The sequence below is a fragment of the Penicillium vulpinum genome (genome assembly GCF_028829585.1).
Source record: "Penicillium vulpinum strain IBT 29486 chromosome Unknown utg000001l_segment0_segment0, whole genome shotgun sequence".
Lineage (NCBI taxonomy): Eukaryota > Fungi > Ascomycota > Eurotiomycetes > Eurotiales > Aspergillaceae > Penicillium > Penicillium vulpinum.
The window spans coordinates 6614263-6629604 of NW_026643241.1; the positions used below are offsets into that span (position 1 = coordinate 6614263).

Here is a 15342-nt window from a genome sequence, read left to right on the forward strand (position 1 = left end):
GCTAGTTTCATTCGACTCCAAATGGCGGTCGGAACCTTAAAAGTAATTTCCTCTAGACTACTTGAGACCAGATTAGGGAGGGGGGAATAAGAGGGGAGTAGATTGCGAACGGAAAACTTAGAGTTATGTTGGCGTTGGATGCCTGAGGTTACATAACTTGGCCTGGGCAAAACAAAAGTACAAAAATGCAGGGAAGGTAAACTTTTACCTGCACAGAATGAGACTTGCATTAAACCAGAAAGGCAAAAAGAGTGAGAAATCAAGCCCAGATACTACCTATGAACACCCACAATCACACTAGTGTGTCATCTCATCTATTGTCGTGGACACTTGGCAGAATTGCCACTTTGTCTTTTGCTTAGAACCATTCCGAGGAGGGCATAAATAAGCGTGAAGCGAGATTGCGCTATTGGTCCGATGTCAGACAGATAAGTGCGTTGGAGGGCAGGGAATCGCATCCGTCCTCGTATAGAAGATCTTATCATCAACAAGTCTTGACCATATCGCCCAAAGTCTTGATAGAAAAGCTTGGCCCCTCTATCTACATTACTAGAATATATATATATACGAGAGTTTAACATCTGCCTATCTATATACTATCTATGGATTATATATATATTATATATATACTCCGTATATGTTGTGGCAATGTCTAACCCCCGGCACAGTTACCTAGGTACAAATGGTAAAATCGGAATTATTATTTATGCAATGCGTATGTCCCTACATCCATATGTCCAGATGGATCTAGGTAACAAATAGAATAATTTAAATTTAAATTACTTATTTACTATTTCACTACCAGCTCTGCAGGCATTCTCTTCACAATTACTTACCCCCACGTCCTATCCCGGGACTCCGTGAACCCTAGCCAAGCTCCTAAGGCGTGCTGGGTCGATCATCTTATCTCGTAAATTAAAATTAACTCCAATCTGTGAAGAAATCGGAGTGAGGTCCGCTCGTCCGCTGCTCCTCTGGGCCATATGCATCGGCTGCAGAAACGGAGTTTCCATTTTACCATTCTACAGTACGATGTGCATCGATGGACAGGGATTAAAATCTTACATGTTTTAGTTGAACGGGTCAAAATTGCCAATTTCTGCCTAGTGGATGCATATATGCACCTAAGTACGACCTCGGGATGTAGCCATATGGTAATACATGTACAAATCTGCACAAATAGAATGATTTCCCAGGTAGGCATATGTAGATCTTATGAACTAAAATCTTACGCCGCTAGAGAAAGTACGAAAAACTTTTGATTGAAGTACTCCATATGGAATGCACGATGTCATAGAAAAAATAGAACCGACCAATCGTGGGCTTTGATCAAATTGAAACCACGTTGGGAAAGATACTGCATGCTAATTGAAACGGATGATCTACAAAGAAATAGGGTTTTGATGCCGAGCTGGCCGCTGGCAGGTACACATGGTCGTAGCGCCGAGTAGCGTGCGGATGCCTTTTCACCGGGCCCTCATATTAAAAAAAAAAAGAAGCCAAGAGACAGCCAAGAAACAGCCACAGAGGGGGAAAAAGAGAAGCGGGTCAAGATCACATTTGAGTTATCTAAAATCTACCTAATCATATTGAGCGAAGACCTCCTGTGCCTCGGCAAATTCTCGCATAATAGTCTCCCTTTTCTCCGGAGATCGGAGACGAATGGCACATCCATAGTCCTTAGGACAATGAAGGAAACCCTTACTAGCGCCGGAATGCGCTGAAATGTCATTGTCGCTGCCTGGGGGCTCGACAAACTCAAAGGCCCAGAGTAGCTTGGCAATGCCAATAATCAAATTGCGCTCCGCCAGGTGGATGCCTGGGCAGATGCGTCGGCCCGCCCCGTAACCAAAGTGATCTCGCTGTTCAGACGCTGCGTAGGCCGAGGCCAAGGCTGGGAAATCCGCGAAGCGCTCAGGCTGATAATGCTCAGGTTCCTCCCAACGTGTGCTGTCGTGGTGCATACCCCACACGTTGAAAACGATACTCGATCCTTGCGGAATTCGTTTGCCATCAACGTGGTCATCTGAGAATTGTTAGCCAATTTCTTCCGTTGAATTTGTTTTTTTTTTCTTTTCTTTTTTGCAAAATACTCAGATTTCATAGACAAACCTTCGGCGACGGCATGTGTAACGCCCAAGGGGCTGACTGGACGCCACCGGTGGGATTCTTTAATCATCATGTTGATATAGGGCAGCTTGGACCAGTCAGACCAAGCCGGCGAGCGGTCGTTGCCGACAACGGAGTCGATCTGTGCATGGGCCCTGCAATACCACTGCATTAGCTTTTCTCACTTGAGCAGAATGCGGACAAAATATCCGAGAGCTTACTTTGCTTGCACCTCTGGATACTTGGTCATGGCTTGGATCATGGTCAAGATAAGCGAGGATGAGGTATCCGAGCCTCCTTCCATCAGAACTCCCCCTAGGAACCGTATTTCATTATCTGTGAGCGGGGTCTGTTTCTGTGTATCTAGAACTCTATCCATGAAAGAGTCACGCTGAACACCGCGCTGACGGCGCTCCTGCACTCGGTCTACCATGATCTGGTAAAGTGACTGCATTAGGTCACCAACCTCAGTGGCCCGATTACGCCAATTGCCCAACAGCCACTGTGGCACATAGCGTAGCAGAGCGAACGAGTCCACGGGCGGGGTGGCGCCAAGCTCCAGTACCAACGACCATTTATCCATCAGATAGAAGAGCTTCTTCATGTACTCATCGTGAACAGTCTTAGTACGAATACCAAAGACAAGCGAGTTGGTGATACTGTTACTGTAACGCTTCGGGTGCAACATGTGATCCTCTGGCATGGTCAGAAAGTCATGCAGCATCTGTTTCGCCTCCGCCTCTTGAAGCTTCCAGTGGTCGCGCTCACAGCGGGGTTCCATGAAGAATTGATGGATGGTTTTCCGCAGCATGCGCCATCGCTCCCCGTACTGCATGACCAGAAGATGGTCGCTCCGCGTGATCATGTGTGATACAAGCGAGGCCGGGCGGTGGGAGTATATGTTGCTTTTTTTCTCAACCAGTGATTTGATCAATTTCCGGTCACTGATGACTATCGTGGTGTTGTTGTATCGCTTCAGCGTGAAAAGCCCGCCATATTGCTTCGCCCATTTGGAAAACCTACATGAATCACTTAGCATGTTACCATACATCACAGGTGATGAGTCCCTACTGGAAATGTGCATCCGTCTTTGGCACCTGCAGTTCGTTTCCAAAAAGTGGGACAGTTGGAGGACCTGTGCATCTGTCAGATGTGAAGTCCCGTCTCCTTCATTGCAACCACATACCATCGGGGAGATCCGAGGGTCTATGTCCTGCACGGAAGAGATATGTGACTATGAACAGTGCGCTGGTACTGCTGAGCAGTAGCGCCAGAAGGTGGGCGGGTGCGAACTGTAGGAGATCCATAGCGTTGACAGATGGCCGGAAAATGCTCGTCAGGGTAGACTTATTGTCTATACTTTATGTATGGTTTTCATCAACGCGGGGAACGGGAATGCTACCTATTTTGAGATTAGGACTCAGCTAAGTGGGCGATGGTGTAGGGCTCGCTTCCTAAAGGAGAATCGGAGTCCACTCGTATAGAACTCTCACGTCTACATACATTGCCTACGAGTACACCCAATCCTATCTACCTACGTATGTAGGTATTACATATCGATATGGACAAGGGTTCCATAGTATCCACCCCAAAATAAGATCAGAACCTTACCTGAATGGATAGCTAGGTATCAAGCATATGCTACAGCGTTTTCGGATGCTGAGAGGAGAGCTTTGATACCCCATTTAGCTCCTGGTGTACGAGAATCAATTTCTCTATGTTTGATAGTCTACGTAGAATAGGTAATTCATGGGAATCAAGGCGTAAGAATCTAATCTTCTATGACTGGCGTAACGCTACGTGAGGTCGTGCGTTTTTCTCTTGAGACCATCGTTCTTCCCATCTGTCCATAGTTTCCATTCTGGACAATCGATCAAAACTCCATCCATCTCATACATACTGTAAGCAGAAAGTACTCTATACAGGAAGCAATGACTGAAAAAAAAACCAATTGAATTCAAATGAATCATAACTGATGGACTAACAAGTGTTCGAAAACACATCTCTACTTGTCCGCACCATCGGCCCCTGTCCGTCGCTGTTTCCAAGAACCCGACTGCTCCAGCTTCCTCTCAATCCCTGTGGAGTGACCGTTGGTCCCATTCCCATTCACCGGCGCGGGCTGTAAGCCATTGAACTGCCCCTCCTGATACGCCACTGGGCCCAGAACCAAGGGAGTGGGGGACATATCGTCCGTCCAAGGCTCAAACTCGGCGTTTTCAGGCTTAGACTTGGGTTCCAGGGCTGCCTGTTTCGCCCAATTTTTCTCCTCCTCGAATGCGGCATGCACCAGATGCCGCTGGAAGAAGGAACCCTTCATCTTGGCGACGGCAAAGTCCCAGTCGGTAGTATATTCTCGGAAGAAGGGCTTGTACCCTAGGAGTCCGCCGATCCACCGGCCGATGATCACACAGGTCCAGTATCCGACCTGCCGGCGGAAAGGCACCCATGCGGGGGCGGCCGTGTAGGCATCCCCACCGTCTTGGATCTGTCACTATGTCAGCCAATTGGCAAGGAGAATCGTGCACCGAGAATATATCATTACCGCAAGGAATTGGATCCAATCAATGCCTCCATCGTGCAACAACGCGTCGTGCCAATAGCCGTACCAATTTTCGAAGAAGACCCGATCGAGCTGATAGTCGTTTCCTGAGTCTGAAGCACTCAGGTAGACGGTCATGCTCTCAGGGGAGTCAGGATGAATGAAGAAGTTATGCACACTTCCCGCCTTCACCGAGATTTCGCCGTCCTCTGGCGTGACTCGGCGGACGACGCCATTTACTGAAATTCCGAGCACCCCACTCTCGACGCGGAAGTACTCAGTTTGAAATTGGTGGAAGTGTGGGGGCGGACCCTTTGGTCGATCGGGGCTATTAATTAGCTTGCGCAAGTTTTCCGGGATCGGCCCTTCAATCGTGTGGCGATAGGTCTGACGAAACAGAAAACAACGGCCTGGTGGGGGTTCGAGGAATTCGGTGGTGAGAAGACCGCCGAACCTAGTTCATAGATCTAAGTTAGCAACCAAAAGACCTTTCACCCAATAATCAAGAGATAGAAGGGTGATGATCACTTCACAATAGTTGACTGGCCAGCCGAGTAGTGGTAGGGCACAAATGGAGCCATTGTAACAAAGACGCTCACGAAGGTTGGCTGACTGGTGGAAGTGAGATTTTACAGAAAAATCACGACTATTCGACCTCTTCTCCTAAGAAATAGCTCCGTGCATCTACAAGAACTATATACTTGTTATCCCATTCGATTACCCTTTGCAGAGTTCCCCATGGGCTGCAGGCTGATGGCTGTTGAAATGGCATGATCAAAACTTGGGAGCATCTTTGCCGATGCACCTTCTTCTTCGGAGTATCTGTACGGAGTTCCTATGAGGTTCCTAAAGGGTTAAATAGCTCATCCAATATCTTTTGAAGAAATTAGCCCCGTCACTCCTTTGGGTTAATCAGCATGCATCCCGTTCCGGCTTAGGGCTGACAGTGGCTTGGCCTCTGCGTCTCAGCATCCCTGACAATAATTTCGTGATCGTCATCGCCACTGCTTATTGACGGGAAGATAATCAATTGCGTCTATTTTTGTTAGCCATCAGTGAGATTAATCTTGCGAAGCTCGGTTGCATGATGGTGGAAGCCCGAACAGACCCCGATGGACGAATGGATGGAGATAAAGATGTCCTGATTAGGAAACGTGCTGAATTGCAACCCACTATCTCTGTTGATACCGTTAAGATTTCCTTGTGAATGTTCTGGATGTCGGCCTCACCGAGACGATAAGCAACTGCCGCAAACGGAGGAAGGAGTTCGGGGCAATGGAGGTCTAGACAAATGTATTGATGAATGGGATATATAAAAGGATCATGAAGATCCGACAGCTATTGACATTTCCATGAGAAAGCTTGACTTTACAAAGGAGACTTGAGTCTCTAAACCACCACAAACAGACATGCATTCTGCTGCGACTTCTACATACCCCTCTGGGGGTACATCCCCAGCACCAGCTGAAACTCCTGGAACTGAGTACAGTGAATATGTATGTAGCCCCACTCGACGATGTTTTGCATCGTTGTGTACCACAAGCTTTTCTTCGAACTAACAGTGGATAGGAATTCTCCAATGATGTGGCTGTGGTGGGAATGGCTTGCCGTGTGGCTGGAGGCAACCACAACCCAGAGCTCCTCTGGCAATCGCTCCTCAGTCAGAAGAGTGCAGTGGGCGAGATTCCAGAAATGCGCTGGGAGCCTTACTATCGTCGTGACCCCCGAAATGCAAAGATCCTCCAGAAGACGACCTCGCGTGGTTATTTCTTGGATCGCCTTGAGGACTTTGACTGTCAATTCTTTGGTATCTCCCCTAAGGAGGCCGAGCAGATGGATCCCCAACAGCGAGTCTCACTTGAGGTCGCCTCGGAAGCTCTCGAGGATGCCGGTATTCCTGCCAAGAGCCTGTCTGGCAGTGACACAGCTGTCTTCTGGGGTGTCAACTCGGACGACTACTCCAAGCTAGTGCTGGAGGATCTGCCAAACGTCGAGGCCTGGATGGGCATCGGCACCGCCTACTGTGGCGTGCCCAATCGCATTTCCTACCACCTCAACCTGATGGGACCTAGCACCGCCGTGGATGCGGCCTGTGCCTCGTCTCTTGTCGCCGTCCACCATGGTGTTCAGGCCATTCGGTTGGGAGAATCACAGGTGGCTATTGTTGGAGGTGTCAATGCCCTCTGTGGACCAGGCCTAACTAGCGTCCTCGACAAAGCCGGAGCCATCTCATCTGATGGATCTTGCAAGTCATTCGATGATGACGCCCACGGATACGCCAGAGGTGAAGGCGCTGGCGCCCTCATCCTCAAAAGTTTGCACCGTGCATTGCTCGACCATGATAACATCTTGGCCGTTATCAAGGGCAGTGCAGTTGCCCAGGATGGCAAGACAAACGGCATTATGGCCCCCAATGCTAAAGCGCAACAATTGGCAGCACAAACTGCTCTCAACGTTGCGAACGTCGATCCCCTCACTGTGCGCTATGTGGAAGCCCATGCCACATCCACGCCACTGGGAGACCCGACTGAAATCTCCGCCATCGCGGGCATCTACGGTGTCAACCGCCCTGCTGATGACCCATGCTACATCGGATCCATCAAGCCCAATATTGGTCACCTGGAAGCCGGTGCTGGAGTCATGGGCTTCATCAAGGCAATCCTGGCCATCCAAAAGGGCGTTCTGCCGCCCCAGGCCAACCTGACCAAGCTCAATAGCCGTATCGACTGGAAGAAAGCCGGTGTGAAGGTGGTCCAGGAGGCAACCCCATGGCCCTCCACAGACCCCATCCGCCGAGCAGGTGTGTGTTCGTATGGGTACGGAGGTACCGTTTCTCACGCAGTCATTGAGGAGTTCAATCATATCCTGCAGCAGCCAGATCCCCTGGATGATGGGGCAGCCACCGGACCAGGCCTTTTGTTGTTGTCTGGCCCTCAAGAGAAACGGTTGTCTCTTCAGGCCAAAACCTTGAAGGACTGGATGGCCGCTCATGGAAGTGAACACAGTCTGAGCGACATTCTCACGACTTTGGCTACGCGCCGAGATCACCATGACTACCGAGCAGCGCTTGTTGTCGATGATGAGCTCGATGCTGCCAAGCTCCTAGAAGCACTCGCCAATGGAGTCGACAATCCCTTCAAGACTCAGAGCCGTGTATTGGGCGCAGACATCAGCAAGGATGTTGTCTGGGTATTCTCCGGACACGGTGCGCAGTGGCCAGACATGGGCAAGCAACTAATTCACAATCCTGTCTTCTTCGGAGCCATCCAGCCACTGGATGAGCTGATCCAAGCTGAGATTGGCCTGTCACCCATCGAGATGCTTCAGACTGGCGACTTCGAGTCGTCTGATCGCGTGCAGATTTTGACTTATCTCATGCAAATTGGTCTCAGCGCCATTCTTCAGAGCAATGGTATCACCCCACAGGCCGTGATTGGCCACTCAGTAGGCGAAATCGCCGCTAGTGTTGTGGCCGGGGCTTTGAGCCCAGCAGAGGGTGCACTTATCGTGACCCGCAGATCGGTGCTGTACCGACAGGTTATGGGCAAGGGCAGCATGATCCTCGTCAACCTCCCTAGCAGTGAGACCGAAGAGATCCTGGGTGCCCGATCAGACATGGTTGTGGCCATCGATTCATCGCCTTCTTCCTGCGTTGTGGCTGGAGACAAGGATATCGTGGCCGAGACAGCAGAAGCCTTCAAGACAAAGGGCGTGAAGACTTTCAATGTCAAGAGTGACATTGCCTTCCATAGCCCGACCCTGAATGGCCTCGTGGATCCTCTGCGCGACGTGCTCGCGGACACCCTGTCCCCCACCAGCCCCACCATCAAGTTGTATTCCACCGCATTGGTCGACCCTCGCGGCGAGGACCTGCGCGACGTGGAATACTGGGCCGGCAACATGGTCAACCGCGTTCGTCTCACCTCGGCTGTCAATGCAGCCGTTGAGGATGGATATCGCCTCTTCCTCGAAGTCTCAAGCCACCCAGTGGTGTCTCACTCCATTAACGAGACACTCATGGACAAAGGCTTGGAGGACTTCGCAGTCATCCCTACTCTTCTTCGTCAAAAGCCTACTGAGAAGCATATCCTGCACAGCATTGCACAGCTTCACTGCCGCGGTGCGGAAGTGAACTGGGCGGTGCAGATGCCTGGACGCTGGGCCACCGGACTGCCCACCACGACCTGGATGCATAAGCCCATCTGGCGCAAGATTGAGACTGCGCCACTCCATGCTGGTCTCACACATGATGTCGAGAAGCACACACTTCTGGGCCAGCGCGTCCCAGTGCCCGGTACCGAAACCTATGTGTACACTACCCGGTTGGACAACGACACAAAGCCCTTCCCCGGCAGCCACCCCTTGCACGGCACCGAAATCGTTCCTGCTGCAGGTCTGATCAATACTTTCGTGAAGGGCACTGGTGGCCAGATGCTCCAGAACGTTGTGCTCCGCGTTCCCGTTGCCATCAACGCGCCACGGTCCGTCCAGGTTGTGGTGCAGCAAGATCAGGTCAAGGTTGTTTCCCGGCTGATTCCAAGTGAGCCCTCGCAGGCCGATGATGCCTCCTGGGTCACTCACACCACTGCATACTGGGAGCGGAAGGTTCTGGGTTCCGAACCTAATATCAACATCGAGGCCGTCAAAGCGCGTCTGCTCACCAGACTGCCAGACAACTTCTCGATTGACTACTTGGACAAAGTGGGTGTCTCAGCTATGGGATTCCCATGGGCCGTCACAGAGCACTACCGCGATACCAAGCAGATGCTGGCGCGCGTTGATGTCAACCCCGCCATCGCTGATGGTGCCCCCCTTCCCTGGGATTCTTCCTCGTGGGCCCCGATTCTCGACGCTGCCACCTCCGTTGGCTCTACCGTTTTCCAAACAGCTGCGCTGCGGATGCCGGCCCAGATCGAGCGCGTGGAGATCTTCACCTCGGAGGATCCGCCTAAGATCAGCTGGCTCTTCGTTGAGGAGGCCTCCGATGCAGTGCCCACCTCCCACGTTAGTGTGGTGAGCGAGGCGGGTGAAGTCCTTGCCAAGTTTACGGCCATGCGCTTCTCTGAGATTGAAGGCACCCCCGGTGTCAGTGGCAGCATGGAGAGTCTCGTGCACCAAATCGCCTGGCCACCAGCCACCCCGGCCGAAGAGCCCTTGCTTATCACAAAGGTGGTTGTTATCTCGCCCGATGCTACCACCCGGGCCCAGTATGCCGCGACTCTGCCGAGCCAGATAGAATCCTTCCAATTCTCCACCCCAGATGAGTTCATCAGCAAAGCTTCCTCCGTTCCCCTCGAGAAGGGAACCGTGGTGGCTTACATCCCTGGTGAAGTCGCCTCGCTGGCAGAGGTCCCTACTGCATCCGAGAATTTCACTTGGAACGTGCTCGAACTCATCAAATTCATCGTCAACGGCTCACTGCCCATCAAACTCTTCACTCTCACCGCGAACGTGGGCGAGGGCCAAACACCCACTGCTCTGGCCCAGTCCCCATTGTTCGGCCTGGCACGAATCATCGCCAGTGAGCATCCCGATCTCGGATCCCTCATTGACGTTGAAGGGCCTGCTATCCCCTTGTCGGTGATGCGCTACATCCAGGGAGCCGACATTGTCCGAATCAGCGATGGGGTCGCCCGCACCTCCCGCTTCCGCAGCTTGCCCCGCAACAAGCTGCTCCCTGCCAGCGAGGGTCCTCGCCTGCTTCCCCGCCCCGAGGGCACATATCTGATCACTGGTGGTCTCGGTATCCTCGGACTCGAGGTTGCTGACTTCCTGGTCGAAAAGGGTGCCAGGCGTCTGCTGCTCATCTCGCGGCGTGCGCTTCCCTCTCGCCGAACCTGGGATCAGGTCAGCGAGGATCTCCAGCCGACCATCGCCAAGATCCGCCTTCTGGAGAGTCGCGGTGCCTCGGTCCATGTCCTCCCGCTTGACATCACCAAGCCTGATGCGGTCGAGCAGCTGTCCGCTGCCCTGGACCGCCTTTCCCTGCCTCAGGTCCAGGGTGTCGTCCATGCTGCCGGTGTCCTGGATAACGAGCTGGTCATGCAAACCACACGCCCTGCATTCAACCGCGTCCTTGCGCCTAAGATTGCCGGTGCGCTAGCTCTGCATGAAGTCTTCCCTCCCAAGAGCGTTGATTTCTTCGTCATGTTCTCCTCCTGCGGAAACCTGGTCGGATTCACTGGTCAGGCCTCTTATGGCAGTGGCAACGCCTTCTTGGATACACTGGCCACCCACCGTGCAAACCTAGGTGACGCGGCCGTGTCCTTCCAGTGGACCTCTTGGCGCGGCCTGGGTATGGGTGCCAGCACAGACTTTATCAACGCTGAGTTGGAATCCAAGGGAATCACTGACGTGACTCGCGATGAGGCTTTCGCTGCCTGGCAACATCTCGCCAAGTATGATATGGACCACGGAGTTGTTCTGCGAAGTCGCGCCTTCGAGGATGGGGAGCCGGTGCCGGTCGCCATCCTTAATGATATCGCGGTGCGACGCGTGGGCGCGGTATCTGGCTCCGCGCCGGTCGCTGGAGGTTCCAGTGGTGGCGAGGCAGTGCCTACATCAGGACCCGAGCTCAAGACCTATCTGGATGAGAAGATCCGTGGCTGTGTGGGCAAGGTGTTGCAGATGGCAGCTGAGGATGTGGATTCGAAGGCCGCCCTTGCTGATCTTGGCGTGGACTCAGTCATGACAGTCACTCTGCGTCGCGTGCTGCAACAGACACTGAAGATCGCAGTGCCCCCAACTCTGACCTGGAGTCATCCTACTGTCAGCCATCTGGTGACGTGGTTTGCTGAGAAAATTGGAAATTGATTGAACTCCAATTCCGATCGGCCAAGTGAAATAACCGATATCGGTTGCTTCTTGTTACTTTTGATTTATGACTGTTTATAATGTTTCCTTGATGTCTTTCTGATTTATATTTGCTTCATTTTGTATTTATTTTTTTCATTATTCTGAGAGCCTTAGTTATTAGACCGAGTGAAATATAGCATGTATTTTCTAGTTATCTTCTCCTTCTACCGTACATGTAACAGGAAAAACCACCTGGGCACCCGTCTCGAGCTTCATTCTGCTTAGCTAATACTTAAATGACACCTGGGCGGGGCTAGCCTATCTGATGATCACGTGTCGGTGATCCCATCAGAAGCTACGAGGACTACAAAACACTAATAAATCGGAGAAGGATGAAGATCTTGATGCTCTAACATGCGGCCAGAATGGTCTGCTAGCTACAGACGAAAATATCGAAAACTATTGAAACAGGGCCTCACAGGCCCCACGAGAAGAATAAAAGATAGAAGCCAACTCCGTCCCGATCTGCCCATACCAGTACGCACATATTCGTCTACTTCGCATCAATAAAAACATCCACAGACTCATTTGAACTGGAATATTCATCTTCGGCATCATAGTCCTCAATCAAACCCTCTTCCAGCAGCACAGACTTCAGGTTCCGCAGATCAAACTGCACACGTGCGTACACTGCCTTGATGGCTGCATATGCGGCTATTGCCGCTGCAGGGTTGCTCATGTGGTACACAGCAGGCTCTTCCAGGGGAGAGTGATACCATGCATAGTCATACAATGGTCCTCAGCGGGGTTGCACGATGTGTGAAGTTGGGAGGGGACGATCGACCTGCGTTTTCTTTGCAGTGGGCGTGCCAGTGGCCTTCCGTTTAGTCCGTATGGTAGGAGCTGCTGTATCTCCAACTGGGGTTAATGGAGTAGTGGTATCATCAGATTGATCGCTATCTTTTTCAAGCACATAGAGAGCCTGTGTTTCTATTTCTTGTCTTGTGTTCGTCATATTGAGGAGATAGAGACCCTGGCAGGAGGTCTACTGGGAAATAGGATAATCCCGAAAAGCTCTGCTGATTTGTGGAGGAGGAAGGAACTGTACATGGGGGAGAGAGAAGACTATTGATATAGGCATGTAGAAGCAAACAACTCAACAAGTTCCAAAAGAAATATCTTAGTTAGATATGGCAATCTATTGACCATCACCCTTTTGTCTCCTTTGTCCCCCTATATTCTCGTTGTTTGCTTATTTCACCGTAACCTACATTGCAGCTTTTATGCTACTCTTCCATTGACATATAGAATTGCAGCCACATGTGTTGTACGTAAACTTGAAGCAGTTGATACCAAAGGATCTAATTCAGCGGAATACATTGAACATAATTCAAAACGAGCCCAATACCCAATATCAAGAAAGAAGTTCCCGCTGAGCAACCAAAAACAGATTCCAGATGTGTAGTGAACAGCTCCCCTCCAGTCTGCGCCCAATTTCATCCATTAGCTTCGTAACCCGACCACGCAACAACCACTCAGCCTGAAGTGGCTTCAGCAGGATAGCGTAATAAGCCAAGAGCAGTAATGCGCCCGGATGATTCCGATCTAACAAATCAAAGTACTCGGGCAATACTCGGATCGGCCACGAGTTCAGAGCATCCCAAATACTCAGAGAAGCGCCACATCGTCGGGTGAACTCGAATGCTTCAGCCAACTTGAAAGCTGCGTCGCGGTATATATGCATATCACTATCTGAAGATCTGTTGCCACAATCGGCGGCTTCATGTGACTCTGAAATGACAGATAACAATGACATAAGTATGGGATCGCTGGGATCAACAGTGGTGCCGAGATCCTCCCGCCATAGTGCTGTAAAAGGAGCCAATGACCCATGTGTTAGTTCAGACCAGACATTACACAGCATAGAGCAGCCATTGCGCAAAAGACTAATCCAGTTCGAAGACGGGGTTGCCTCCCATTTATTGCTGAGAAACAGTATATCATCTTCACTTTCGGGGCTTAGGCCATAGACGACGAGGAAGAATGCATAGGCCAGTATTGCCCGACAATTATCGGTGTCAACATGCATAGTTTCCAGGTGGTAGGCTGGGAGGGCTTGGTCTTGGTGCCGGATTGCCTGGAGTACATATGATTTTTGGTTTTGGGGGTTGGTGGAAGCCAGATGGAGCGCTGAACAGGCTAGTATGCCATGAAGCAGGAATGGGAATTGGGCAGCTAGTTGGGGAACAATAATCCTGAAGATACCGTCGGTATCTGGGCCACTTGACATTGTTTTATATGTGAAGCTCAGATAATGGTTAAAGAGGTGGGTGTCCTCGATGCTCCACGATATGTTGTGTTTATAGGTAGATAGACTTGGTATTCTTTGCTCATCTGCGTCTGGGGTTGTGATAGTCTGGAAATAATAATTAAGAAAATCATCTGCGTAATGTTTCTTTGTCCACTTACAGTACTTGGAGATTCCTCGTTTGCGCTCATCGGCTCTTCTGAACTACCAGTCGAGAACTCCAAGAGCGCTGGGTTTGTGAAATACCGTAAGGCATTTCCTCGGAAAAATGTCTGCAGTGGCACTGAGCGCCAGCTTCTATTATCGCTGGCACTATTATGATGCACAGATGACCAGTGCGCTTTCATTCGCTTGGTTGTGGCACATAGGTGAGCGCACCCCTCAAAGCGACAGGCCAGCCCGTCGTGGATCGGTAACAAGTCCACCGGAAACTGGGTTTCATCGGGTAAGATTACAAAATCAATTTTTGCCAGATGAAACTGAGATGCATAAGCCACGAATTCTCGACGTTGTAATCGATTTGAATAATGGATCTCTTTGAGATGGCGGACGATAGCCCCTGGTTGAATGGCGTAGTGGCAGTGCAGGCAAATTAAAACCTGGTGGGCCGGGAGATAGCGTAACAAATGGGATGGAGGCAGTGTTTCCGGAATAATATTCGAGATCATGATGAATATCAATAGAATCAAGTGTGTAGGGAGATGTTAGATGAGAACAGCACAATGTCTCGGATATCTAGCTTAAGCCCGACCAGCCAATCATGGTCAAGAACGACACTGTCGGCTTTTCTATATGGTTATTCCTCCCCAAGTTTACCAAGCCTCCCGTAGTTGAAAGCTTGCAGTTAGACTTAGGAAACTACGGCAGTACACCGGCTTTGTCGAGTATTTCTAGCAATCCGGAATCTATATTGACTTCGCCCTCCACAGAGCTAAGCTGGCTACATACTTAAGCTACCTAATTTTCAATATGTATCAGGAAAAGTTCGAAAAGGGAAGAATTAACACCATTTGAAAGGCTAAAGGAAAGGATGCCAACTCTAAGAAGGCTTCAAGTAGAGCGGGCTGTGGAGTTATTGCTTGGTCCTGGAAATCGAATAGATATCTGCATCATCATTATCGGTGTGCTTGAATGGTGCAGATGAAAGTCTATCGACAGGCCACATTGGGAATGTTGATTGTAAAAGTCCTGAGAAGTTCCATCAGACTCTTCCACAACCTGTTTGTTTGTTGTTCTGCAGGGTAGAGTTCATTCTGCAGAGAATCATCGGCAGGTGGGTGTGCTGAGCTCTGAGCACGGCCAGGAGTTCTTGTTTATGGATTTAGCATTTTGTGACTCAAGGCTAAGTCCATTGACAATGTTCCTTTTTGTGGTATCCCCGATAGCAAACCATCAGAAAGGTTGGGTGGGCTGAGGCGTTGAGAGATCACACACGGCTTCTTGGAATTGTTCATTCCATCGCGATAGTCGCCTTCTTGGTGAAGATCACTTGCAGTTGGGCGAATGAAAAGTGTTGTTAAGGGGAAGTTGCCAAAAGGCGAAGCCACAGATACATCGTTTTCGCGGGCATCAACAAAGAAAACCCTGT

The 15342-nt window shown here is 50.6% G+C and overlaps 5 protein-coding genes across 5 annotated transcripts; 1 reads left to right on the forward strand and 4 right to left on the reverse strand.

Moving 5' to 3' along the window:
* Positions 1 to 1580: 1580 nt before the first annotated feature.
* N7479_002369 (cytochrome P450) lies at positions 1581 to 3416 on the reverse strand (the record flags this gene model as incomplete). Its single annotated transcript, XM_057250066.1, has 5 exons — positions 1581 to 2026; positions 2113 to 2264; positions 2331 to 3128; positions 3181 to 3244; positions 3296 to 3416. The coding sequence occupies 5 exons, from the start codon at positions 3414 to 3416 to the stop codon at positions 1581 to 1583; spliced, it is 1581 nt and encodes a 526-aa protein (XP_057114498.1).
* Positions 3417 to 4114: 698 nt separating this feature from the next.
* Positions 4115 to 5232, reverse strand: N7479_002370 (uncharacterized protein; the record flags this gene model as incomplete). Its single annotated transcript, XM_057250067.1, has 3 exons — positions 4115 to 4597; positions 4655 to 5105; positions 5180 to 5232. The coding sequence occupies 3 exons, from the start codon at positions 5230 to 5232 to the stop codon at positions 4115 to 4117; spliced, it is 987 nt and encodes a 328-aa protein (XP_057114499.1).
* An 828-nt stretch (positions 5233 to 6060) lies between these two features.
* N7479_002371 (type I polyketide synthase) lies at positions 6061 to 11464 on the forward strand (the record flags this gene model as incomplete). Its single annotated transcript, XM_057250068.1, has 2 exons — positions 6061 to 6147; positions 6221 to 11464. 2 exons carry the CDS (start codon positions 6061 to 6063, stop codon positions 11462 to 11464), a joined length of 5331 nt encoding a protein of 1776 aa, XP_057114500.1.
* A 535-nt stretch (positions 11465 to 11999) lies between these two features.
* On the reverse strand, positions 12000 to 12461 carry N7479_002372 (uncharacterized protein; the record flags this gene model as incomplete). The annotated part of the gene is made up of 2 exons (XM_057250069.1): positions 12000 to 12202; positions 12284 to 12461. The coding sequence occupies 2 exons, from the start codon at positions 12459 to 12461 to the stop codon at positions 12000 to 12002; spliced, it is 381 nt and encodes a 126-aa protein (XP_057114501.1).
* A 399-nt stretch (positions 12462 to 12860) lies between these two features.
* On the reverse strand, positions 12861 to 14422 carry N7479_002373 (uncharacterized protein; the record flags this gene model as incomplete). The annotated part of the gene is made up of 2 exons (XM_057250070.1): positions 12861 to 13862; positions 13916 to 14422. The coding sequence occupies 2 exons, from the start codon at positions 14420 to 14422 to the stop codon at positions 12861 to 12863; spliced, it is 1509 nt and encodes a 502-aa protein (XP_057114502.1).
* Positions 14423 to 15342: the final 920 nt, after the last annotated feature.